This window comes from Eschrichtius robustus, chromosome 2 (genome assembly GCF_028021215.1).
Source record: "Eschrichtius robustus isolate mEscRob2 chromosome 2, mEscRob2.pri, whole genome shotgun sequence".
In the NCBI taxonomy this organism is placed as follows: Eukaryota; Metazoa; Chordata; class Mammalia; order Artiodactyla; family Eschrichtiidae; genus Eschrichtius; species Eschrichtius robustus.
In genome coordinates, this window is record NC_090825.1 from 75,140,500 (window position 1) to 75,167,510 (window position 27,011).

Genomic DNA, 27,011 nt, shown 5'->3' on the forward strand with positions numbered 1-27,011 from the left:
TCTTTAAATTGTAATCTAGAAGGGTTCTACTCTTTATTTTTCACTCTTTAATGCTTAGTCAGACAGCAACATTAACTCATTTGCTTACTAACTCATTATGTTTGACAAAAAAGCTAAACTTGTATTTATTTATTTGTTTTTACAGATTCAGTTTTGAGGAATTTTCACCCAGAGGAATCCAAGACAGCAAGCAGCAATTACTGGGGAGGTAGATGATGGGTGGTTCAGAGGCAGTATAACTAGGTGAACATTTTGGAAGGACAGTAACAAGGTGAGATGTGATGATTGTGGACAGTGTTCCTGATAAGCAGATGTTTAAGTTTTTGCACTAAAAGAGAAAGAAAGTGTCTTCCACTTGTAATTCAACTTTAGTTAAGAACTTGGGAGAGATTGGTTTCTCTTTTGCTTGAAATAATAGGAACATTTTAGAAAATTTCTGATGCTTGACCTAAAGACCTCTCATCCCTCTCCAAGATAGAGAATAAAATACTTCAAAACCATGCAATTCTTAAATTTTTTAGCTCAATGTTTCCTTTTCTCTAATGTTTTTCTTATGACAGTAAATTACCTGACAAAGAAACTGTTAATATATTATTACTAACAGATAGCTTTAAATAAAACGCATTGTACTATATGCTTTTAAATGAAAATACAGACCTAAGTCCTTTTGCAGTAGAATTAAATCATGCACTTAGTATATTCCTTAAGAGGCTAGGTAAAAGCATATTTTCCACGATTTTTAATAACTCCATAACGAACAGTCACTCTCTGCATGTGTCTCTATGTTCTAGTTTATTTCAAGTCTGGCAGATTGCCTATAAACTAAAAACACCAACAGTTTGAATCAATTTTTCTTTAATGAAATAAAGCCAACCTTAAACACTGATACACATTACATACAGATAATTTACAGATGCAAATGAACTTGAGGCATTCAAAAATATTTATTACAAAGCCCTGCAGAATTTGAACATGAAAAATTTATTTAAAAGAAAATAATTTTACAAACAATCCTGGTGACCAACATATATGGAGTACCTACTATGTTACCAGCACTGAAAAGACATACACATACTGTATATGTTGTCTATCCTGGTGGAATGGTCATATGTACCCCATGGATGGATATGTGTATGCATGTGTGTACACATACACACAGACATCTATGCATATATACATATATACATATTTTCCTATTAGGTCTTTAAAAAAAAACCCTGAGTATTTCATAGAAGGAAATGAACTTCATATTCAATTGTAGTTAATTTGGGCTTCATTTTGGCTAATCATAATTTGGCCAATAATTTTTTTCCTGATAGCATGAAGGACAGTACTTAGAATTTAAAAGTTTAGTGTTCCAAAAATGCTGCTCTTCTTAAGCCACTTTGAAGTAATGCTAGTGAGCCTAAGATCCAGATCTACATGTTAATCTCTAGTTTTGCCTTCAAACAGAATTCAGTTACAAAGAACTTGGAAAGATTTTGAATCTATTCAGGAGAGGAAAACGCTTTAATTTTCTGAGGAGTAAAAACTCCCCAAGAAACTTCATATAGCTTCTTAGATTTTGCTTAGCATATGTGATAAAACATTGATTGTTGCAGTTTGGTGACCCATGAAATTTGGGGGTTAGTTTTCTCTTCAGACCAGAGCATATAATTATGCAAATAAAGAGCTGTCACTGATCTAGTGAAATACTCACAAACACATGCACTCTGAAATTGGACAGAAAAGTGAAAATGGTTGGTGATGTGATGGTGCCATGGTTTGTTTTCCTGCCAAGTTTCTATCCAAGTTCATTATTCAAATTGTAAACTTTAAAAAGAGACATATCATTCTTGGGGTGTTGGTTGTCTTTTCATTTCAGATTCTTTGTATTGGTACTGCAGGCTGGCTACAGAGTACAGTTCAACATTATTTTACCTATGACAGTCTCCCATATTACCCAATGTATTAGCCAAGGAAGAAAAAGTGGAATGATCTGGAAAGAAAGATGCAGGGCCTCTCTAGATTTCTTTTCTAGAAACATGTTTCAAATAGAACTCAACTCCAACAATACAAAGAATATAGTGAAAGGTTTTTCACAAATCTCAAGGCAAAGGACTGGGAAAAGTTGCCTGGAAGGCCTCATGGATTAAGTCAAATTTCCATTTTCAAGCTTTTTTCCATTCAAGGGGAAAAGACTGGTCACTGCATGATATCCACTTAATGGTCAAACTTTCAGTAGGATTCTCTCCTATCTAGCAATTAAAGCCCACTCCGTAATATTTGGTTACTTTAACCTTTAAGGTTCATTTATAATTACCACTCCTCTAAAACCTTTGTGCTAAGAATTAACAAGAGTTCTTCAATGTAACCATGCTCTTTGGCATCAAGGTCTCCCAATTCCAAAGTTACCATTGCGAAGGCTGTTGCATAATTTCAGATGTCATGGAGAGTCCCACTGATGAAATCTGAGAAGGCTCATGTCAGACCACTGACTGCTAAAGACATCACTACATGAAAGATCAGTGGTGTGAAACTTTAAAAACATCGATCCAAATGAATCAATTAAATCAACATTCATCTCTCCTAAGTGTGAGGTTTAAAACTATCATTGTTGCCTTTTTTTTTTTTAATCCTACATAGATTTCGAGATAAACGCTGGAATGCTTTGATGGCTACTTCTATTCTCGAATCTCTGTTAATCGACTTTGTGCTATTTCCCTCTTTTCAACATCTTCCACTTGGTGTACATTCTTTACTTTTAGTACAGTGCATGACAGTTGCAATGCTTTAAATCTAAAACCGCCTAACAAAGCTGACGCTTTAGGTAGGGTAGCTTTAAGCTCTGTGAAGTGTTGATTAAAAACCCTTTCCCAGACTCAAACTGATCTTTTTGGAGATTAATAGAATATTAGATAAAAGGAAGACGAACAATTCAAGAGACTCCCACTCAGTCACACTATACAAGGAAGGAAGGAAGGAAGGAAAGTATTCAATTTTTGAAAGGGAGTACCTCCTGGAGTCTTTTATTTTATATTATTATACCTCCTAATAAGTAATCATAAAATAACCACTACTATTATCCTTTTTTTTTGCCACCCATATTTCAAAAATGAGAATATATCACAATTATTTAAAGACATTTTTCTCTACAAAGGCATAGGGAAAAATTTTGAGAAAACTTTAACCTTTCTGTAATAGTAATCTTTCTTAAATGAACCAGGATTACAGACACCAAAAGGAACCTGTCAGTCTACAGTTACAAACTATGATTACAACCGGAGACACACATGTGTCTGGATTGCAACCCCGGATAATCCAGAGAAAAATGAAAAAATCTAATTTATTAGCACTGATAATACAGTTAACATATTTTGTCACCCACACTCTCTCAAAAAAGTTACGGGTTTTAAAGAAGGAAAAGCTGTGAAATAAATATAAACAAGGTATTTTCAGATTAGATGTACTACATCAAGGACCTATATAGGGATTTGGGAGCAATTTAACCTCAACAGAGTCTTTTTGGAAAACACATTTGTTTACCGTATATAGTAAAGTATATTTCATAAAATGATAGTTTAACAACGGGTTCAAATTTCCTTGTAGCCAAGGAGATATTTTAGGTCTTAAAAACAAGTATCTTTAAAAAAAAGCTTTGTGAAAGTTCCAAGCTAAACAGGGACTTAACTGAAGTTAAGATATTACCTTACAGCAACAATAATAGTAATAATAAGTAACTATAAGGTTTAAAATATTGATAAATGCTGTCCCATCATTCTTATTAAGTTTCTGCTTTTATTGTCCTCTGTGAGTGATTAAATGAGCTTCTGAACAAGAATAATAAGTCACTGGATATTGGGAAAATTGTTTTTATTTTAAAATATTAAACAGAAATATATAATATATAGGAAACTCCTGTGCTTTAGTTTCCTTTTCTTTTGGTATAAACAATAATGCAATCCAAGTTGAAGCACAAGGCAGAAACTTGAGAAAAGAACAATTATTACAAGAATATTTCTCCCCCCCGCCTTCAAATATCCATGAAAACTTTTAACGGCTGTATACTTAAGTACCTTTAGAAAGCTCCAAAGCCAGTATCTGGCTTTTAAGTTTTAACAGTTCTATTCTGAACCTTAGATTGATCAACAACTCCTTGCTTCCCATTTCACTTCCTCTAAGAACTCACTATATAATTAAAAAAAAAAAAAAAAAAAGCCCACTTCCTAACTTTAAACCTCTACTCTCCTGAAAACTTGTCTTAAAGAAACCAAAGTGGGAGAGCAGAGCAGAAACATTGTTAATCCTTGTCTCGTCCAAGCAGGCGGGCTACTACCAAACTGACTGTTGTTATTCCAGGAAAACTGAGGTGAAAATAATATTATATTTATACCAACAAGCCCATAATCAACAGGTTAAAAAATTGTACATTACAAGGAATCTTATCAGTAATCAGTTGGAGGTCTGGGATGGGTCGCCTAGTTCCCTCTGGGTTGCAACAGCGCAGATCCACAAGTAGAAATTACATTTACACAACTTAAGTTTGCAGATAGCTCTCTATAGATAGTTAAACAAGGCCTAACAACCCAGTAGTTTTAAAGTATTAAAGGCAAATAAGCAGTGATTTACTCTAGTTACAAGTGAAGGTTTTTTAAAAAAGAGGGGTGAGAAAACTGAAGAGAAGAAATAGGAGTGATTTGGTTTATAACCTGAGCGTATTTGCTCTAATTCAGCTGCAGAAGCTTCACAAATTGAGTACTGTACAAGTGCTGATTAAAAAAATGCAATAAAATTAGTTTCTTGTGAACATTTTCATATACTGAAAACAGCACACAATTTATAACACTTGGAAAAATATATTCAATCCACATCAATTCTCAAATCCTCTCCGTGGAAGGTGCCATTATTTTACACAGTTCACTATTACTTCTAAAACAGAAAAGATTGCAGAGCAACATGCTTGACATTGCTGGGGTTACACGTTTTAAGCCACCCAAGGAATTGGATAAAATGACATTTTGATTTTTCCTCCTATGTTGTTTCTGCTAAAATAACATCGAAAGATATGCATATAAGATTACTGAAAGAAAGATCACCTTAATTTACCATCATTAAAATTATGAGAACTAATTAATGCACTTGTGTACCAAACACAGATACTATCAGTTTTAAAACTTGCTGAAATCGGTTCCTAGTATAAAAACATTTTATCCATGAGGTGGTTACTTTAAGTTATTTTTCTGAGGAGTCAAACAGTTCTAAGTTATTTTGGGTACATTTTATCGTGTCCTCAAATAAGGCAGGCATATTGTTGCGTACACTTTAAGAAAGGATGAAAAAAATGCTAAATTCAGATCCTCACTTACTAGAAACAGAATCTTCACTAGGTAATTAAATTCTACAAGTAATTAAAAAATTCATAATGTTAAGATTTAACATGTGAATTTAAAAGTCAGCAAAATCTTAACTTATTTTACCTCATATTTCACAGAGTTGGCCAGATCCTAGCTGGATTAAAATACTTAATTGTTGAAACTGTAAGGCAAAACCTTACAGAGGAGGTGGACTACTACAAATTATACCTTTGGATTGAGAGGAGAAAAGTCTTTCACACCAGGTCTTTCCCTTTCTGTTGAAGTAGAAAACTAAAAGAATCATTTTAGCCCCACTAAGCCTTTCAGAAGGAAAAGGTTCAAGCGCACAGATTCCTTTTCCTTACGACGATAAAAAATACTCTCCCTAGAAAGGTCTAACTCTATGAAAGCTCAGAATAGACCACACTACTTAGGATTAACAACAAACTTCCTCCACATTAAGATTTAAACAAAACTTAAGTGTGCTATCTAAATTACAGTGCTACCCAACACACATATATTTTAAAAAGTAAATTCTAATGATAAAGTTGGAAATTCCCTTGAAAATGAAACCTTTCCCACATGTACTTAAAAGATTTGCTCATCATTATGTTTTGGCTTAAACAATCTCTTCTGAAATTAGAGACCTGTGTAAAATCTCGTATTCAATTGGCAAGGTTTTCAGCGATAACGTGGATTGGGTACTTTATAGATTTTTTTAATGCAGTTTTTCTTCTGGTCTCGAAATGAAAATAGATCGTTAGGGAGAGAACAATTTGCCCTCCCCAAACTACACAGTACATGACGGAATTCACGTTATGAATTTAAATTTGGCTTGGGAGGGGGGGACTTCCTTAAAAAAAAAAAAAAAAAAGACATAGACGCCCTTAGGGAAAAACCTGCTTAAAATGGGAGTTTTAAGTCTAGAATAAAAGTTTCCTTCGGTTCGGGGGGAAAAAGAAATGGACATGATTCAGGGGGAAGGGGGGCCGGGGGAGAGGAGCGGAGCGGCGGCTACGTGGCTGCCGGCGGTAGGACCGCGCAGACGCCCCTCGCCCCGCAGCACCGGCGCGGGCTCCATCAGGGCAATTAGAGGCGCGCCGGCCGCGCCGGGCAGGGCGCTGTCGGCCTTAATCCGCGCGCTGACGGGCAGCGCGAAGCCCGAGCACAGCCCGCAGGAAGCACGACCAGTGAACCCATATTGCTTTGACAGTTGCACTCATCTAGAAATAATGCAAAACGCTATTTAGATGTATATATCACGACCCTGTGCTCTAGGAAGAAAACAATCTAATGAGGGGCTGGGAGTCTGCTCGCCGACAACAGGCGGTGGGGAGACGTGTGGATGCATATGCTCGAGTGTGCTTCCTCGGCTTCCCCTCCCCCGTCTCGCTCGCTCTCCTCTTACAGCTCTTCGTGCTTTATTCGGTGGGAGCGCCGCGTCAGAGTCGGCTTCAGGGAACTGGTCTTTGCCTCAGAGGCTTCGGTAAAGAACTTGAAAATAGACGGGAAGCTCTTCCAGGAAGTTAGCTCGTGACGGTCGGTGCCTGCAAAATGCACAGATTCAGTTACGAGGTGGCCTCGCGTGCTGCCGGCGCAGGTGGGACGGGACCGCCGGGCTCTGCCGAGGCCCAGGCCGCCGGTCCTCTGTCCTCGAGCCCGCGCCCTCTGCGCCGCGCCCCGCCCCGCCCTCGGAGTCCAGCCCCCACCCCCGAGGGCGCGCGACCCCTAGGGACCACACCTGTACCTGAGGGTTCACGTGGCCCCCAGGGCTCGGAGGGAGGCTGCGGCCCACCGACTCCGCGTCTCTGCCGGCGGCGCTCGGGGTGGCGATCCCGGAACTCCGCCGCCTCCGGCCTGAGCCCCTAGCACGTCCCCGACGCGCGGCCGCGGCCGGCACTTCCCCGCGGTCGCCCGAGGCGCGGCCGGCGGCCCCCGGGGCCTCAGCCCCTCCGGGCCAATCGAGGCGCTGGGCGGGAAGGGCCACTCCCTCTCCCGCCTCGAAACCACCCACTTCCCCAGGCTGGGCGCGCGCGGGGATTGGTTTCCCCTGCGCTCGGAATCCGGCTTTTGCACCCTCCGCAGAGCACCCACGTTTCTTTGCTTCCCAAGAGAAAGAAACAAGTTGGATTTTAGTGTCCTAGCAGCCTACATTTTTTTTTTTTTTTTGAAAACAGGTTTTAGGGGACAGTCTTAGAAAAGCTAAAAAAAAAAAAAAATGTTTCAAAGCGGTGACTACTGAAAGAGCATCTAGGCCTATTTTGTCAGCAGGAATTCAACTCACAAAATGCAGGTTAAGTTGTCAATTAGGGAGTTATTTTATTTTACTACAGTTTCTTTCTGTGGCTTCAATTTAACACTAATGTACAGATTTTTCAAATAAAGTCTTTCTTCAGTTTTAAGACAGGCAAAAAATAACACTGATGTAGACATAAGAACAGATGAGGACATTAGTCTGTTTTTGACTCCCTGTGATAGCTTATATCATTTAACTAATAGTTTTATAACGGAACACTTTTTAAATTAAAAAATAAAAATAATAATAACAAAGACTCTCCCGTAGAAATAATGAGTGAATAGATTTTAAACGGTTTAAATGTCTTCCGAGATCACTCAATTATGCAGAGACACTGTCTGGAAGTCTCTGGATTCGGGGCCTCTGTCTGATACTTTAACATTGTTAATGATAATTCTTTAGTCTGTAATAGTAGGTCATTGCTATGGTTACTCTACAATGGTGCAACACTTTGCTTTCCCCTTCAGCTATTCGCTGAGACCTGGTAACCACATTTGTTGCCTAGCAACAGTTTTGTGACAGTATCACAATCTGGGAGTTACAACAATAAGGATGCTATGGCTGCCTCGACCAGAGAGCAGAAAGCTATAGTCTGTGCATGTGACTTAGCTGTGGGAGCTGGCCTTACTAGAGAACCCCTCTTTTAACAGGTGCCCTCAGAAGGATGCACTCTATCCTGCTCTCCTCTGCAGATTGGCCTAATGAACTTGCATTTGGAACAAGATCCAGTACTGAAGTCATATCCTTGAGTTACATCCCCCAACACTACTGTGTTCAGACTAAAAAATGAGGTCCTTTTTCTATTTGCTTACTCATTTTGGGCAAAATTCAATGTTAGTCAGTGGAAGAAAGAGATGAGTGCAGGCTTATCCTGGCAAATCCTAAAGTGCCTGACTGGATTTTGACAAGTCAATAGAATTCTCGGGAAAAAATTATACAAATGCCTGCCTTTATCAATAGATGTGTAAAAATTCAAGTTCTTTAAACTATATGTAATATCCAGATATTTATTGTTAGTATATAATTTTCACTGATGTATTCAGATAACAGTCTTAAAGTCCTTTGAATTTGGAGGCATCTGTATTCTCCAAACACAAAAGAAGTTTGTGAGCAGTTCTAGATAAGCTCAGACATACCTACTTTAAATAATATTTTGTGGGTATATTTAGAAGGGAGCCCAGTTTCTGGACAGGTTTATGAAATGCCCGTCCCTGTTTTCTATAGTGCTTGTAGCTCCAGTTTCATTTCAATAATAATTACTAATAGCACTTATAATGAAAAAATATTTTAAAGTCAATGGTATTGACTCTTCTCAGATGCATACTACATGGAAACACCCATCCCCAAACACAATAGGAAAAAAAAAAAAGTGTTAATCCTCTCTTTTCCTTCTCATTTCCCAGGCTTCCAGGCTCATTTGGCATTTCCTCCATAGCGATCACACTTACACTTCCTAGTATTACCAAGGCTATGATCAATTTCTAAGCTTTCTCAGGGAGCTCTTCTCATAATTCCTCCCACCCCTTGAAAACCAATTCAATGTATGAATCTAGAGGGACCTAAGGAGTCAATGGTCTGAAGCAATTTTAACTCCTTTATTTTTTTCTTTCCTGGTGACAATCTTTCTGAAGGATGGACAAATTCCCCAGGTGATAAAATCACTACAAAGGCTTTTTAGTTTTAGCTTATGATGACTCTCTGCTTGATTAGTCCTGGCCTGAAAAGACCAAAGTCCCTAAGATAACTGAGGACCTGCACTGGCTCTCAGTATTTACCCCTGCAATTTAAGAGTATAAATAATGAGAATGTGTGCTCTGTCAGAGGAAGGGAAATTGCTAGGAGTAAATTAATAAGCAAGGTGGGTTAGAAACTGAATTATAGAGAATGGAATGGGAGAGGGAGAATCCTCCCTAAACTAAGGAGTGGTAACATAAATATCTTACACAAAAATGGCTTTCTTTTCTAAATTACTGAAAGTAGATTTTTAATAATTTTAAAACAGCATTTGGAAGGTAGTTGCATGTCCATCTGGGGCTGCATATACACATTTCAAGAACATGTTTGGAGACCATTTTTGAAAACTTGGGGCCAAAGTTCAGTGAAAATATTCACGAATTAATATGACTATCCGCCCATAGCAATGATAAGAGAATGGAAACTTCTGACAGCAGCTTTCGAATACTTAAAAGATATACAACTTTAGGGGAATTTCTTCCATCAGGATGGAAACACTAGGCCATTACATTATCTATTCATAAAAGGATATAAAAGGGGAAAGTTTAGGCTAACTAAAAAAGCAGCCATTTATTAATAACCTGCAATGATGTGTAGGTAACATGGAAACTAGTCCATTTAGCACTAACTATGTTATTTGAAGGAGATAAACATGGTTTTATAGTCAGGACCTGGTCTTTCCCCTGCCACAACTTTACTCTTATCAAAAGCTCCTCTTCTTAGGGACTGTGATCTTTTTTCTACTTTTCAAACCCCCATTTCCCTAATCTATGTTGTTTCCACAATGTAGGAAATAAAGGGTTTTCCCAGGTTAATTATCTGCCATGTTCTCAGGGAATGATTTTTGTATCCTCTTGGATTGGCAGGCTTGTTCTTACTGGATAATTCACCTTTGGGGCAAAATAAATGTGCACGATCTCAGTTCTTTATTACAAAAAATTGCCTTTGCTCAGTCATAATCAGTGGTTCTTAATGGGCATGGTAGTGGCCTCTGGGGCATTTTGGAAATTTGTAGGAAAGTTTTTGGAGGTCAGGACAATTGGGAGGAGCTATTGGCATTTAGTGGGAGAAGGCCAGGGAGGTGGACATCCTTCAATTTGCAGGGCATTATAGCATATGAAGAAGTGTTCTGCATTGCACATGGTTTTCAAATGTTTCACCAGCTATTCATGTAGTTGAAAAACCTGTTTATGATTATATGGGCTTAGAATATAGACTGTTTAACAAATAATCTCACAGTACTTTTGGCATGATTTTAATGCACACAGAATTTTCCAGGAATCCAGCTACCATGTAAATTGAAGGAATTTTGTACTTTATGTTGTTCAGAATATTACCAAGAATGGACTACCATATGAGAAAATCTCATCACTGATGGCCTCATTGCCCACAGTACTTGAGCCACCAATAAGCACACCTGCACCAGCCTGCATTTGTAGATGTGGAATTCCTGGTGATTCTATACACAGGACCCATGCAGATTTTCCTGAGCACTTTAAATATTGATATATATATTATTCTTATTATGAGTTATTTTTCTTTTATTTCCTTCATATGTTAACTAAAAGAATATAATAATTTAGCAATCTTGTAAGTAGGTGAATTATGTTATCTCTAGAATTTATTTCAGGATAGTAAAAGCACTGCGTAATATTTATTTATTTTTTATTTTTAAAAAAATATTTATTTATTTATTTGGCTGTGCCGAGTCTTAGTTGCGGCATGTGGGATCTAGTTCCCTGACCAAGGATCGAACCAGGACCCCCTGCATTGGGAGCACGGAGTCATAGCCACTGGACCACCAGGGAAGTCCAATATTTATGAAAATAGTATGTTTTTAGATGATAAGGGTTAGCTTAAATAAAAATGAAGAGTTAATTCTTTTTTATTACATTAGAGATTAATTTATCTATAATCTGAACCCTACTTATAGCTAGCTCTTTTATCCTTATACAGAGTAGAAATGCCTTTTACTTCTCTTAATGTTTCTTCCACAAATTTCTGGAAGAATAACGGACCCAACTTCCCTTCTGACTACAGTCATATTAAACAGATCACATCAACAATAAATGTCACTACTATAAAAACTACTTAATTTGTAAGGAAATTCTGTTTCATAGATCAAAAATAATTGTGGTTGGAGAAGATCTTGGCATTTTTGTCAACGATGTTATTCACTGTGAAATAACCACAAGGTAGTGGACAGGGGATCTTCCAATTAAAATACTACACTGAATATTTATTCTTTATCTATCAATTGTTTTTAAAAATGAACTACAGCAAATTTCAAAGAGGTAGAGATAGCACAAATGGTCAAAAAGATTAGAAACTTTAAGTATAAAGGATGAAACTATAAATCATATGAGGAAGATCAAATTGCTAAAATGTGTCATATGTTTTCCCAAAAGACTATATATTTAAGAAAAAGTGTCTTGTAATGGAACTGAGAAAGAAGGAGGCTACATTTATGTAACAGCATTTAGAAATTAAACAAAAAATGGTTGGAAATAGCACTGACAGTGGAATGCTCAAAGAATAGGATAAGAGAGAAGAAAACATTGCTATATCTTCTGCCTTGTCTATTCCCCTTACTTCTTCCTGTGATGACTTTAATCCAAGTGTTTCTTCCAAGTCTGCCTTGTCCACACTCCTCTTCACTTGATCTTAGTGCTTGGAATTTTTTTTTTTTTTTTTTTTTTTGGCAAAAACTATGCCAAAATATGCTACTGAGTTAGCAGCCAAAACCCTGATGTTTACTTTGGTAGATGTAGACTACTCTGAAGCTGTACCTCATTTTCTGCAGTAGATGTCTTAAAAAGTTATACGTAAATATAATTTCTGTAAATAGAATATTTTTAAAGGAAGAAGTGGGTTATCTACTTCTTCAAAGGATCTTTTAAGAAAGTGAAGAATTCTCTGGGAAAGCAAATAATCATTCTTCAAATGATATTACACATACACAATCAGATTTTCCAGAGGTGAGGTTTACTACTATAATATGATGGACAGTCTGAGTAAGGGCTCACTGAAAAGATAATTTAGAAGCATTTCTTGGTCAGCCATTCACTATTCTAATTATTGCTGGTCACCTTATTTTACATGGTCCTAGACCAGAAGGTCATGGAATAATTTCAACAATCTATGCATAATTTACATTTTAGGGTCTCGTTTAGAATAGGGAATATAACTGTTCACACAGTCACCTCTGAATATGAAATATCATTTAAAAATCTTTATTTCGGGGAAAAAACTAGTATGGGCCCCTACCCTCTCACTGACACCCGCCTCCCCTGCAAAAGAATTTGGTTTTAAAGAAAAAGGTAATGAGTAAATTTTATACGTTTCCTATGATAAAGGGGGAAAGAAAAAAACCTAGAAAGATATGAAACACATTAACAGGATAACATATCTATGATACTTTCAAACTGACAAGGCTTGATTTTAAAAATTGATCTTTAACAAGAAAAAGAAATATGGGCAATTAGGAAGTAATGAAGACCCTGTCAATATAGCTATGTTGAGAATAACAGGTAAGGGAATTCTTGAGAAAATCTAATATATAAAAATCAGGAGGTCTGTAATATGCATTATTGAGTCCCAGTGGGATTAACTAATGAACTTATGAGCTCACCAGCAGTTATTTTTAGAAAGATATGAAGAATTAGAGAAATACTAGAGCACAGAAAAATAATGTGCCTTCTAAAAAGAAAGAAAATATATATTACTACTAAAATTCATTTAAAAATGAATTCTAGCGCTTCTAAGAAGAACACCATTAAAAAGAATAAATTTACCAATATTTGAACAGAGAAGGGCTCCTAATGGAGACTCTCCAAGTTAGAAGGCACAAGTGTGAGTTGAGACTCTGTCACACAGCAGGGGTGAGGATGGGGGTTTCGGGGGCGGGGAGGATAGTAAACGAAGTGGGGTGTTCGCTGAGACTGAGGGAGACGCCAGGAGCAGCTCAGTAAACGTGCTGCCTGGCCTGCTTAAACCACCTGTGTAAGATACAAGCAAGTCTCTTTCCATTGCTAACACTGCTGCAAATCTGTTAAAGCCGAGATTGTGTTGAGACCCTAAAGGCAAGTCGTCAAGCTTGACCAGAGATAGGAGGCTGAAACAAAGACATAAAAGCAGTGGTAGAAACTTCTGCGTCACGGGTAGCTTCTGGGAAAGCCTGTCCTTTCCTCCAGCTTCTTTTCTATATCTCTCATCTATGAAAGGGGAGTGGAGCGGTTTTGGGCACTGGGCAGCTTAAGACTCAAGGAGACAACTTTGGGAAGTAAACTTACTCTTAGGCAGAGTAGAGAGCCTGCAGTAGCTGTGGGTCTCTGACATTGAACCCGGCAGACCTCTCTAATAAACCTCTCCTAACCAATAAAAAATGGACACATTGTAATTGCTTGAATTGCCTTTCAAACCCAGAGAGCTGGCGCAGAAGTGTTTTCTTTGGTTTTAATGCTTGTCTCACATACTTCTCTTAGTGTTGTCACAAAGCCTGGCCTCCAGGGATACTGTTTCCCTTTAAAATTTGAGCCCAGGTGTGGGCAAAAGTTCTCTTTTTCATTTCCCTTCGTCATTTTCAAAAGTAACTTTGCCAAAGGATGGTAAGAGCACAGGGCTCTACACAAGGAATGCAAAGAATCATAAAATAGTTATTTCCATAAGTAAAGGTTTCTGATCCTATTATTCCCAACACAATCAGTGAAGAGCTTTACTGGGCCCCATTCTAAAATAACACTGTCCGAGAGGGCTGGTGCAGCTTTCTAGATAGTTTGTCACGCTTCCCTTTTCTTCCAGATTCTCTGTGTTCCTAGCTAGGTACCTATGGCTTATGGCTGCCAGTTTGACTTCATGAGTGTGTGTGTGTGTGTGTGTGTGTGTGTGTGTGTGCGTGTAAGAGAGAGGTGGGGAGGAAGGGAGAGAGAGAATGAGAAAGACGGAGAGAGGGAGGGGTGAGATAGAATGGAATGCAAAATACTTTCCTTATTTCAAAACAAAACAAAACCATTTGCTAGTTCAAATATCTGAATCATCTGTGGTCCTCGTCGCTCAATTGTGGATTCTATTCTAAAGGAAATATTTTGTGGGCAGTTTTTCCAGAGGTCCTGTGAGTGATTAATTTATACATTCATACATGGATTTACTGTATGCCAGGCACTATTTCTTTGGGCTGGGGATGTGGTGGTGAGCAAGATATATAAAAACTCTGCTCCTTGTAGCATATGTGCTAGTGGGGATGACAGGCAATAAACAGGTAAACCGATGAACATGATTTCAGAGAGTCCGAAGCACTGTGAAAAAAACACAGTAGAGGGATGTGAAGAGAATGAAGAGGAGAAGAGATGGTCGTCAATTTAGACTGGGTGGACACTTCTGACCTGAGACCAGAATGGAAAGAGGGAGCCAGGTGAAGGTCTGGAGAGAGTGCTGCAGGCAGAGTTCTGAAAGAACAAGGAGAGGGAGGGGGTCTGAGGAGGAAAGAGCTGGTCATAGTCAAGGAACTGGAAAGCACCTGGAGCATGGAGGGTGAGGGGGAACGTGGTAGAAGATGATTCAGAGAGGTGGGCAGCCTCCAAGCCACGTGAGGTCTCTCAGGGCACAGTGAAAGGTTTTAATTTTATTCCAAGTACAATGGAAGAGCTGTCTGCAGAGTTTCAGCAGAGAAGAAATATAATCTGACTTGCATTTAAAGAGTACACTGGTTGGTAAATGGTGAATGGATTATAGGGAGTTGGAATGATGGATTTAACCCTCCCTGATTGCATTTATCAACTCCTCCCACCTCTAGATCATTCTCTGGGGCTCATTCTTCTCCTGCACACTTCAGAGTATAAAACCCACCTCCTGCTGGTTCACATGAAGTGAGTAATAGTAGTAGGCAGTAGTAATACGCAGTAAGAAAGACAGCCTAATAAAATAATATTTCAAAGTAGTAAATTAAAAAATGGACTTGAACTAGAAGCAGCATTTTACTGATAATTCTGCTCTCGTTATATATGCTGACGCCGCTGGGTTCTCAGCCCTTAGGACTGGTGTGCGTGATGGGAAGGTACTAGGATGGGGACGGCGCTGTCACAGCGTTCCATTTCTGCAAGCCGACCAGAGGCAACTGGCGGACTTACTCTCTAGGCAGGCCTTTCCACTTTCTTCATTTCTATAAATAGACACACTATTCTCTTAGCTACTCCAGCTCAAAGCCTCTCAGTCATCTTTGATTTTTGTTTTCGCTTGTTTGCCGACTCCTGATCCAATCAGTTACCAAATCCCGACAATCGCACCTCAGCAAAGTTTTTCCAGTCTCTTTTTTGCTTTCCATTCCCCTGTCACCACTCTAGATTTAATGACCTATCATTTAGAATCCAGAAACTTCCTCCTAACTTGTTTCATTGCCTTCAACCTCTTCTCTTCTATCTCGTACCCTGCTACCAGACAAAAATCCTAAGTATCATTTGTGTCATAGACCTCTTTCTCTGCTCAAACATATCCAATGGTCTCCATAATCTTTCAAATTAAGTAGAAATTCCTCCATGTGGATTAAAGCCCTCCATTCCCTGGATCTAGCCTTCTTTTCTGGGTTTAATCCCTCAACTGTTCTTCTATAAGTATCCCCTATTCTCCCAGGCCCAGGTCAACTGACAATTTTTAAACCTTTCCAAAATCTCAGGGTCTGGGCATCTGTGACTCTGGTGATTCTGAAGTCCAGTCAGAGAAGAGATTGATTACCACTGTAAAGTTTTTGAAGGCAGAGGTCAAACTTTACTCATCTTCAACACAGATGGATAAACGTACCCTATGTTGAAGTGCATGCTAGCTTTTAGAGTTAAGAAATAAATTCCTCTAAAATGGGAATATAATAACAGTTGGATTCTCTATAACTGAAACTGAAGGAAGTAGAGTGTTTTTCTTGCTCTCTCCAACAAACTGAGGAGGTAGATGCAGGTGATCCACAGTCCATTAGCAACTAGGTGATAAGCACTGACAAATACTCAAAGTATCTTCCAGATATGTTTAGCTAAAATGCTGTGCTTATCTAGTAAATACAATTTACTAGCATCAAGACGTTTAGGAGAGTGTCAGAACTGAGAACTCTTAGACAGTCAAAGTTCAACTGTTCAAGAGCTTGTATTCCCAAAATGTAGTTCAAATACTTGGTTCAAATTTAGCTGCAGATAGAAACATATCAAATATAAGATAGCAAAGACGTGGAAAGGACCTGAGATAAAATTTCATCTAACAGTTTCATTTCACAAGTGAGAAATCTAAAGTCCAGAGCGGCTGTGATAGGCCACAGCTACACAGACATTTTGCTGAAATATAATCAATATTTATAAATTGGTTAAGCATTATAATACTAAAAATTTTCAGAAGATATATGTCTAATTGCTTTAAGATTCAGTTCAGGGACTCCCCTGGTGGCGCAGTGGTTAAGAATCCACCTGCCAATGCAAGGGACACGGGTTCGAGCCCTGGTCCAGGAAGATCCCACATGCCACGGAGCAACTAAGGCTGTGCGCCTAGAGCCCGTGCTCCGCGACAAGAGAAGCCACTGCAATGAGAAGCCCGCACAGCACAACGAAGAGTAGCCCCTGCTCGCTGCAACTAGAGAAAGCCCGTGCGCAGCAACAAAGACCCAACGCAGCCAAACAACAACAACAACAACAAAAAAGATTCAGTTCAGTATTTACTTCCTCTAATAAGCTTTCTTTGATTAACTTTACCCCATATCAACTACTTCCTTTTTTCATGTTTCAGTATTTTGTATATAGTGTATACTATATTATCATATACTTGCTTTGCTTAATTAGTCATTTCATGTATGAAAGATACCTTGTCTTATCTCCAAATCTTTTGGGGGTAATGCCTCAAAACTTTTTATTCCAGAAATCATAGCTGAGGCTTAATAGATGTTTGTTGTATAAAAAGCTGTCCAGAACAGAATTCACCAGAAAACTGATGCCTATTGAATGCTATTAAGATATAATAAAACATAGATTCATAGACGTTTTCTATGGTTTTTGCACTATTTTGATGATGGTTCCCATTTTGAAAGAAAGGAAATGGAAACATACAGAAGATCACAGCAGTAAGAACTTGTGAATTTACAAAGCCAAGTGCTACTGGTGTTCTGAATACACAGGTGAATCACAGGAACCTCTGTATCCACAGCATCATTTTATATTGCTTTGTCAGACTTTCAAAAGCACAGAGCTTTGCTGTGCAGCCAATGTAAAGAGGAAGTGGAGGAAGGTCAAGGTGGTAAAGCAGCCATTAGAGATTGCCCCAGTCACTTAATGATTTGGAATCGTACTAAAGCCTCGATAGGCCAATTTAGGGAGAACTGATATATTTCCAATGCTCAACTTGTCATCAATGCATGTGATATATCTTACCATTTATTTAGATCATCTTTAATGTCTCAATGAAGTTTTACCACTTTCTCCATAGAGGATTTGCACTTCATTTTTTGGATTCATTCATTTATAATTACACTTTTTATTTTGAGATAATTTTAAATTCATATGCAGTTGTAAGAAATAACACAAATGGATCCTGGTCCCTTTTATGATTCTCCTCAACAGGAACACCTTGTAAAACCACAGTACTACAGATAAGATACAGAACATTTCCATCACCACAAAGATCACTCATGTTTCCCTTCCAGCCCCTCCTTAACTCCTGGCAACCACTAATCTGTTCTTCATTTCTATAATTTGGTCATTTGAAGAATGTTACATAAATGGAATCATACAGTATATGATCTCATGGGACTGGCTTTTTTCATTCAGCTTAATTCTCTGGAGATATATCCAGGTTTTTGTGTGAATCAATATTTTGTGCCTTTTTATTGCTGAGTAGTGTTTGTTCCATGATATGGATATACCACAGTTTAATCATTCCCTTCTCAAAGGATATCTGGGTTGTTTTCAGTTTTTTGGCTATTATAAATAAAGATGCTCTAAACATTCATGTACAAATTTTTGTGTGAAATAATCTTCATTTTTCTGGGATAAATGCCCAAGAGTACAATTGCTGGGCCATATATTACTTGCATGTTTTGTAATATGCAAGAAACTGCCACACTGTTTTCCAGAGTCATCGTACAATTTTACAATCCTTCTAGCAATGTGTGAGTGATCTAGTTTCTTTGTATCTTTGCCAGTAATGTATTGAAATCAGATAGACTGATTCTTCCCACTTTATTCTTCTTTTTCAAAATTGTTTTGAGTATCCTAGTTCCTTTGCCTTTTTATATAAATTTTAGAATAAACTTGTCTATATCTACTGTATAGTAATGACCTTTCCCCAGAAGGTTTCAGCTGGACCTCTGGAGTATCTGGAGATTAAAGTCAGCCATGCAGGCGGTTAACCATGTGAATGTTAACTGAGTCCTTGGACACCAAGGTTCAAGTGAGTTTCCCCTGTTTGCACTATTCTATGTGTATTCTCACATGTTGCTGGGAGAAGACAGCACTATCCAAGACTTGACTGGAAGAGAACAACTGGAAATTCATCCTTGGAATGTTCCTGGACTCTGCCCTATATGCTTTTCCTTGGCTGATTTTAATCTACACTCTTTTGCTGTTATTAGATTTATAAGAGCTTTCAGTGAGCTCAGTGAGTCCTTCTGGCAAATGATGAAACCTGAAGATGGCCTTAGGATACCTACTTGTGGTTGGTATCATAGTGAGGGTGGTCTTGGAAACTTCAGAGGGTTATATCTACAAAAAAATCTTGCTGGAATTTTGACAGGAATTATGTTAAACTTCTGTATCAATTTGGGGAGAAATGACATCTTTATTTACTATGTTGAGTGATTGAATCTATGAACATGATATGTCCCTTAACTTAATTTTTTTAACATGACATGTTTGTTGATGCTACTTGTGGATCTTTAACTGCTTGTTAGTGGTATATAGAAATGCAATTTTTTTTGTATAATGATTTTGTATCTAGCAACCTTGGTAAATTACCCTGGTCATACTAAAAATTTATCTATAGATTTTGAATTTTCTACATAAACAATCATATGTGAATAAGTTCAGGTTTTTTCTTTTCTAACTCTTACAGCTCTTATTTCTTCCGGTCATAAATTTACGGAAACTGTAAACTATAAACAAAATAGCCTCCAAATGTATTCATAACATTAACTAATGAGATGAATAAAATATCACATAAAGCAAATTATTGTGAACAACATAAATCTGGCATAAAGTTACTACATTTTCTATTTTGATTGATTTCTTGATGCACTTAAAAAAGAAAAAAAAAAAAAAGAAAAAGTTTTGTCAGGCAATGTCATCTAGTGGCTGACTACGGTCACTTTATGACAGATGCTGAAAGCTGCTGGAGGATCCCTTATGCTCCTAACACTGTGATGTCTTTTCATTCTAGTTAAGGTCATGTAGAAATAGATGATTTTTGTTACATTCAGGCTCCAAGTCTAGAGTTGCCCTCACCTGTCTGATACTACTTTAATTTCATTCCCAGTTCTCTCCCCCAAGGCATTTCCTCTATGAATGTCCTTTTCTTTAAAAAAAAAAAAAAAATCCCATAATGCAACTGCCTTCTACATGGGAAGAATTCTTAAAGGATCCTGTGTTATTTACACAACACCATTAATACATATAGAATAACATCTCCCATTAAGATAATAATGTACTGATTTTAAATTAAATATATATATTCTCAAATAGGTCATGTAAACATAGTAAATTCCTACTATTGCCTAGTTTAGAAAATGACATGGGAATATATAAGATAGGACTGATTATTTCAATACCAGATAATATTTGAGTATCAGGATAGAGAAAATTCATGAGCACTTAAATTAAGTTCCACTAAGGACTGATTTATGATAAAAACTGAATAGAAGCAGATATGGCTAAACAATTACTAGAAAGGGTTATGAAAATTATTTACAATTATAATCCTTACTGCACCTGTACTAAACTTTATCCTAAAAAGACATTTTGAAACTCTAACTGGACTTGCCATATAGGCTTTTCTGCAACTGTCTAGAAGACTCACAGGGTGAAATCTTTCAGTATTGCTCAAGGAATTAAATTTTCCTCTCTAGAATTAAATTTACTTCTGGGTTTGTAAATAGTTGCAGTCCTGGGGTACGAGATATTGCAATGGATGTAAAGTTATTTTACAAATAACTTTAAAGTGTTACAAAATTTGGCAAGTACATATTATTCCCACGTCTTTGCTTTGTATACTGGTTCTAAGCAACATTTTAAAGTTAATTATAGGGCCATAAAGGTCTCTTTTTTCCCCAAGCATTTTAAAATCATTGTCAGAATTATTACTTGGATCTTGTTAAAGTAGCAATGGATGGGAATTACATCCCAAAGAATCTCAGCTATATCCTTTGGGCATTACTGAAGTGAATGGCATCTATTATTTTATTTCTGTTCCAGAGAGAAAATTTAAAAAGTCACACTGATGGGAAAGCCTATGAATCCACTTATAAGGTTAACTAAGGTGGAGGATTAATCTGCACAGTGAAAAAGGAAGATGTTGGTTACTGAAAATAAGATGCCTTCAGTTAGTCAGATTTCAATGTTTGGGGGGGGCAACAATTTATATGAATAGAATCATGAATTGTCGAAAACTTTCCTACAAAAAGGTAAACAAAGGAAGACCTATATTATCAAGACAAAAGTACTTTAGGAATCCTAATAATAAAGAATGCTATAACCTATTTACTAGAAAAAATATATTTACAAAATGTATAAAAAGGGCTAAAAATTACATCTCTAATAGTGAAAACTTCAATAATATCATATTAAGTAAAAATATAGTAGTAGAGTTACATTTTCTTGTTTAATAGTTATTTATTCATATCATTCAATGAAAAAAGCATTTAAGATGACTTATATATACATTATAGTAGGATAAAAGAGAAATAAGAGTAAAAGGAGTAGAGAAATAGCATAAAGGCAGGGATAGGGTAAGATTAATACATAAGGACAATGAATACAAAAACCTGTACAACTGCCAGATGATGGCCGAAAATTTGACTGAGCTTTCTATTGACAAATACAAAGAGGCCAACACAGTTGATTATGATTCACTGCATCTAGGTGGTAAAAGCAAACTGGTTGTGGAAAACAGTTGTTTTTAATAATTGTGTCCTTAATGCAGACTTATGACACATTACTAAAGAGCAACTTGGGAGAAGTAACTAAGAGGACATCAATATAATGTGTTTCAGGTGACCTGATAGCCTGTGATATGCTGGCTTGCTCAGGAGATGAAATTAAGCACATCTAAAGGAATGGATGGTCTGTATCTCCTTTAGATAATCGTATTTTTTAAAAGACAGTTGTACTATTGTATTATTTAGATAATTTATCTATCTATCTATCTATCTATCTATCTATCTATCTATCTATCTATCTATCTATCTCATCTATCTATCTCACAACTATAGACTGAACCTTTTAAAATGTTCAGGAAAGTTCATAATTACCTCCTGTTGATCAAAGGAGAATGAGATTGGAACATGTGAATGGTCCAACAAAAAAATTGCCCAAACTGGAAAGCACTTTCCTTCCTGACTGGTAACCAGTATACGGCGGGCAAGAAAGAATACAAACATTAAATGCATTTTTCTATTTAATTTTTGTAGGCTTTCCTTTCTTCTCTTCATTCCCTCATTAATTTCATCTTTTAAAGCCAGATGAAAACCTGTTGTAAGATCCAAGTTTCCTCGTTATGTTTTTAAAGGTGGGCACTAAACACAGAAGTTTTGCACAGTAGTCATGTCCCCAAATAAAATGATGACCCACGCCACAGTGATCTGATATGGAAGCAGTTAATGCAATACAGAAAAAAACTATTAATAATGTCACAAATTAGCATGATACTTCTACAAAATCTACATATTCTTTCTTTATATCCATATCATTATCTTTTTTTTTTTTCCATTATCTTTTTTGCTAATACGGGCACCTTGAATGTGTCTTGGATGTGGGAAGAAGAGTATTTGTTCTCAGCTGACTAAAGATATCAATCTTCCATAAGCCACGAATACAAACCTATTGGAGACTTCAATGTCAATCCTTCTAACTTTAGATAGCCAATCAATAGGTCATTTCCTAAACATGAAGTTTCTGTGTAAGCGTTCCGGATCAGTATTTTTAAAAAGAAGAACATTTATTTTTCCAACACAGCACAAGAAATTTGTAGACTCTGACACAGAAAGCAACATTTTCACTTCTATATAACTCACATCTCTTCCTGACATGAAAGAACAGCCGAAAAGATAAGGGGCAGCATGGGTCTCTGTGAAATATATGAATGGTAAAAATCTTGTTTCTTATCTTTAAAAGTGAAATAGAGAAAATGTTAAAAATCTGGGATGATGCAACCCCAAGACACTGAATGTAGCATCTAACATAATTATTAGAGAACATGGTTTGAAATTTGGGGAACAATTTTGGCTTGAATTTTAAACTTCTATTTTATATATGCAAGTCAAAAAATTACATTTACTTTATAACTGATGATATTTCACACTTTATTTCAGAATTGCATTTGACCAAAATATAACAGTTCAAGACTTATGACCAGAGAGGAAATATCTAACTTATTCAGAAAAGTCAATCTCTTACAAACTAAAATTATAATTGAAGAAAGCAGTTGCAGAAAAAAGAATTACATTAGAAAGTGAGTTTCAGTACTCATAACTCTGGACTTGAAGCTACTTTCTCATACCACATAGTTGAGAGCAGCCTCGTGGACAGCCATTCTAGTGCCTAATTATATATCTAAAAAGACTATTATTGTACTTAAATTTTCTAATAAGACAAAGAAGATGTATCACTATGAAGTCTCAGTAACTCTTCAGTTTAAAAACTTACCTCTAAAAGAGACTGGAATAATCTCACAAGGCAAATTAAAAATTTCAGATTAAAACTATGTTAGATTTTCACAAGTGGACAAATAAGAATCTCCACATCCTTTAATCTATATAGCCATAGTCACTCTTGTGTTATTCAATAACCTATCATGCCAAAAAAAGGAGAAAAGAAAAAAAGAAAAAAAGTAAAGAAAAGGAAAAAGTCCTGACTTTCTAAGGAGGTCTCTGGTGAAACCTTTTAAGTGCTGAAGTTTTAGGCCCCAGAGCAAGATTCTACAAATTTAACACCCCTGGAAATATTGACAGATACTTAATTACAGTGTTACATATGGTGGCAAAACATACACAATGTGAGTGGATATTTTTATGAACAATTATAATTTAAAACAACTTTGGAAATAAAATGCATTTGTAACTATGTCATTCTTAATAAAATTGTTGTTTAGTCAGTACTTTTTCTATATTTCTTTGTACCTAAGGGTCATCACACTTTTTGTAAGTAGATGCAAACATGAAGTTTTCTTTTGGCTAGCAGCTCAAGTTCCAAAACTTCTTTAAAAAAAAAATCATAAAATTTAGTGATAAATCGTGTATAGTGATGTGACTCTAATGTTTCAGATTGAGATATGGAAAAAACTGATTTGAATGTATTCTAAGAAAATAAACTCAGAAGTATTAAAAATAAAATTCATTTAAAAATAACTTCAAATTTACAAGGAAGTTGCAAAAACAATGCAGTTAAATCCTGAATATCTTTTACCCAGATTACCAGTTTTTAAAAACATTTGTTATGTTTGTTTTATCATTTACTCTTTCACTTTGTGTACATACACATATGCGTATATACCCACATTATTTTTTTCTGAACTATCTGAGTAGGTTACAAATATCACGCCCTTTAGAATATATTTCCAAATTCTCTTATGTAACTACACTAATCAAATTCAGAAGATTTTACACTTGTAAGATACTTTTTACCTTACTATTTGTATGCCAGTTTGGTCAGTTGTCCTTATGGCATTTTTACTTTCCAATACAAAATCTAATCCAGGGACTTCCCTGGAGGTCCAGTGGCTAAGACTACGTGCTTCCAATGCAGGGGGTGCAGGTTCAATCCCTGGTTGGGGAACTAAGATCCCACATGCCTAAGATTCCACATGCTGCATGGCGCAGCCAAAAAAATAACAAATTAGAAAATAAAATTCAATCCAGGATCACGTAGCAAAAACTATTAAGATTTTAATAATTATTTCTTTTTATTTTCATCCATTTTTGCAGACGTTTAAAAGATAATTTTATTTAGTATCTTTCATAAGGTAGTTTTATTTGGTTTCATCTTCAGGTTGAAACTTCAGAATGACAACACTAATTCTAACACTAAGTTCTATGACATTTTTAGTGAACAATTTTAGTAAAAACATAAGAAAACGATAAAAATATTCCTGTTTAAGCTTACATATCTATCACTAAATAACAAATATCTATTTGATTGTATTTTTAAAAGAAGTTTGCAATCTAGGAAAGAAGAAAAATCCTGACTATCTCAATGTGTGCCTTCCTGCCACTTTTGCGTTAGGCTTTGGAAGGTAATCTGAATTAAAATTAAAATCAGTCAAATTCTCAATTTGCTAGGAGCTCTAGTAAAAGATTTGATGAAGAGGAGATTGAAATCAGTGACAAAAGTGAAGTTTCTAAAATATTTGAGGCTTATATTTAACTATGATAATTTTCTTCCATACCCATTAGAAAATGTAGAATTAACTGCATACATTGTTGCTGATGGCTTAGAAATAGTTTGCGCAGCTGAACTGAGGGACTTAAAATTTAAGATCTATTTCTGGCTAGTCTATCAATATGCATGAAACTCTGGGTAAGCCGTTTAACTTTGATTTGTCTCAATTTATTCCTAAAAGCAGAAGGAGTATTGTTTACCATACAGATAGACTACTAGGATTTTATTAAACAGTTAACTTAGTGAAATAATATGAAATGCATTGAAGAAACACAAGTACATCTTATTATAAAGAGTCATCATAAACAAAAAATTTGCCTATAAGAGAAAAGAAAGAACGTAATGTTCAACCTACGCTTGTTGTGGAGAAAAAGAAGAAAATACAGATAAGTAAAAAGAAAAAAATTGAAATCGCCAATAATCCTACCAATCAGAAATAACCTGAAATATATTTTTTCAGACATTTCTTTCCCTATACATAAACATACACTTTTTGTTTACAAAAATGCAATACTTTAATAATGGATAAATTAACTACATTTCAATGCAATTGCATTTAAAAAAATACTATACTGAAGGCTCTTGTTCTGATAATCAGGTAACCCTCCCACTGGTAGCAATAATAAACTCTGTACAAAATATAACATACAGCTATTTGATGGCATTGGAGAGCAACCAGAAGCAGGTATGAACTGCAGGAGATTAAACCCTTCAAAAAAGGTATCTGCATTGGGTGGCTCTTCACTTGAGAGAATTTTCCTTTTTACATGGTGCAAGGTGGGTGGAACCCAAGCAAAAGGCTGTAATTATTGGTTTGAAGTGTCAAAAAGATGGAGTTCAGGGATGCCAGAACAGCTGGAAACTAGGAAGGAAAATTCCTGAAAAAAAGTAGACAACCACAGAGGGGGAAATTTCCAAATATGTGTAAATTCCTTTCAAGTTTTTAGATGAATTTTGAACTGTGTTTGCATGAAGAAGACTCCAAGGAGTTAGAAGACGGCTACAGCTGGAAAGCTGAAAAAGCTGAGCAGAGATTGAAGCTGCTGCCCACCATGGGAGAGACAGTTTTTAGAGTCTGAGTCTTGTCAAATTATAAAGGCTGGATAAACACCATGGGCTTTCCACTGAAACCCAGAAGGGTGATTCCTTAGGTGTAAAGATGATGTCCCAGGTCTAAGGGTTAACCCTAAAAATAAGGGCAAAACTCACCATAACAAAGTATAAAACCTAGTCTGAACAAGTTCAAGGTCATCTACCAGTCATTTAAATGCCCACTACAAGAAAAGCCAGAAGATTAAGACAGAATCCAGAGACAACCATTCATCATCCACAATATCTAACAGATAATAACTTACTAGATACACAATAGGAAAATGTGATCCAAAGAAGGAGGAAAAAAAGAAAACAATAGAAACAAACTTAAAGGTGACCTAGATGTTAGAATTAGCAAACTAAGACTTTAAAGCAACTATTATAAATATGTCCAAGGACTTAAAGAGAAGGCCATATTGAGTGAAAGATAGAGTGGTTGAGCAGACAAACTGAAACCTTAAAAAAGGACCAAGTGGAAAAACTAGAACTGTAAAGTATAATATCTGAAAGGAAAATTCACTGGATGTACTTAATTACCAACTGGAGAAGGCAGAAAAAAGCTCCAGTGAACTTGAAAACTGATCAACAGGAATCAACCAAGTTAAAAAAATAGAAGACTGGGAAAAATATGAACAAAGCTTAAGTGACCTGTGAGACAGTATAAAACCATTTAATTTATATGTAATTGGAGTCCCAGAGGGGGGAAAAAAAGAGAATAGGGCAGCAAAAATATTTGTATAAGTAATACCCATGAATCCCAAATTTGGTGAAAACATTTAACTTATGTATCAAAGAAGTCCAGTAAATGTTGAACAGGATAAATACAAAGAAAAGCACACTAGGCACATCATAGTAAGACCACTAAAACCCAGAGACAAAGAAAAAACTTGAAAGTAGCCAGGGGAAAAAGGACATAATACATACAGCAGAACAATGATACAGGTGACAGCC

At 36.5% G+C, this 27,011-nt stretch overlaps 1 protein-coding gene across 2 annotated transcripts in view; it reads right to left on the reverse strand.

Annotated features, from left to right (window-relative positions):
• Positions 1 to 921: 921 nt before the first annotated feature.
• ARB2A (ARB2 cotranscriptional regulator A) overlaps positions 922 to 27,011 on the reverse strand; it is a 418,857-nt gene continuing 392,767 nt past the window's right edge. For both annotated transcript variants that reach the window (XM_068535638.1, XM_068535637.1), the window contains one exon: positions 922 to 6,880. In XM_068535638.1, the coding sequence (XP_068391739.1) occupies positions 6,738 to 6,880 (143 nt within the window). In that variant the 3' untranslated portion in view covers positions 922 to 6,737. The remainder of the gene's footprint in view (positions 6,881 to 27,011) is intronic.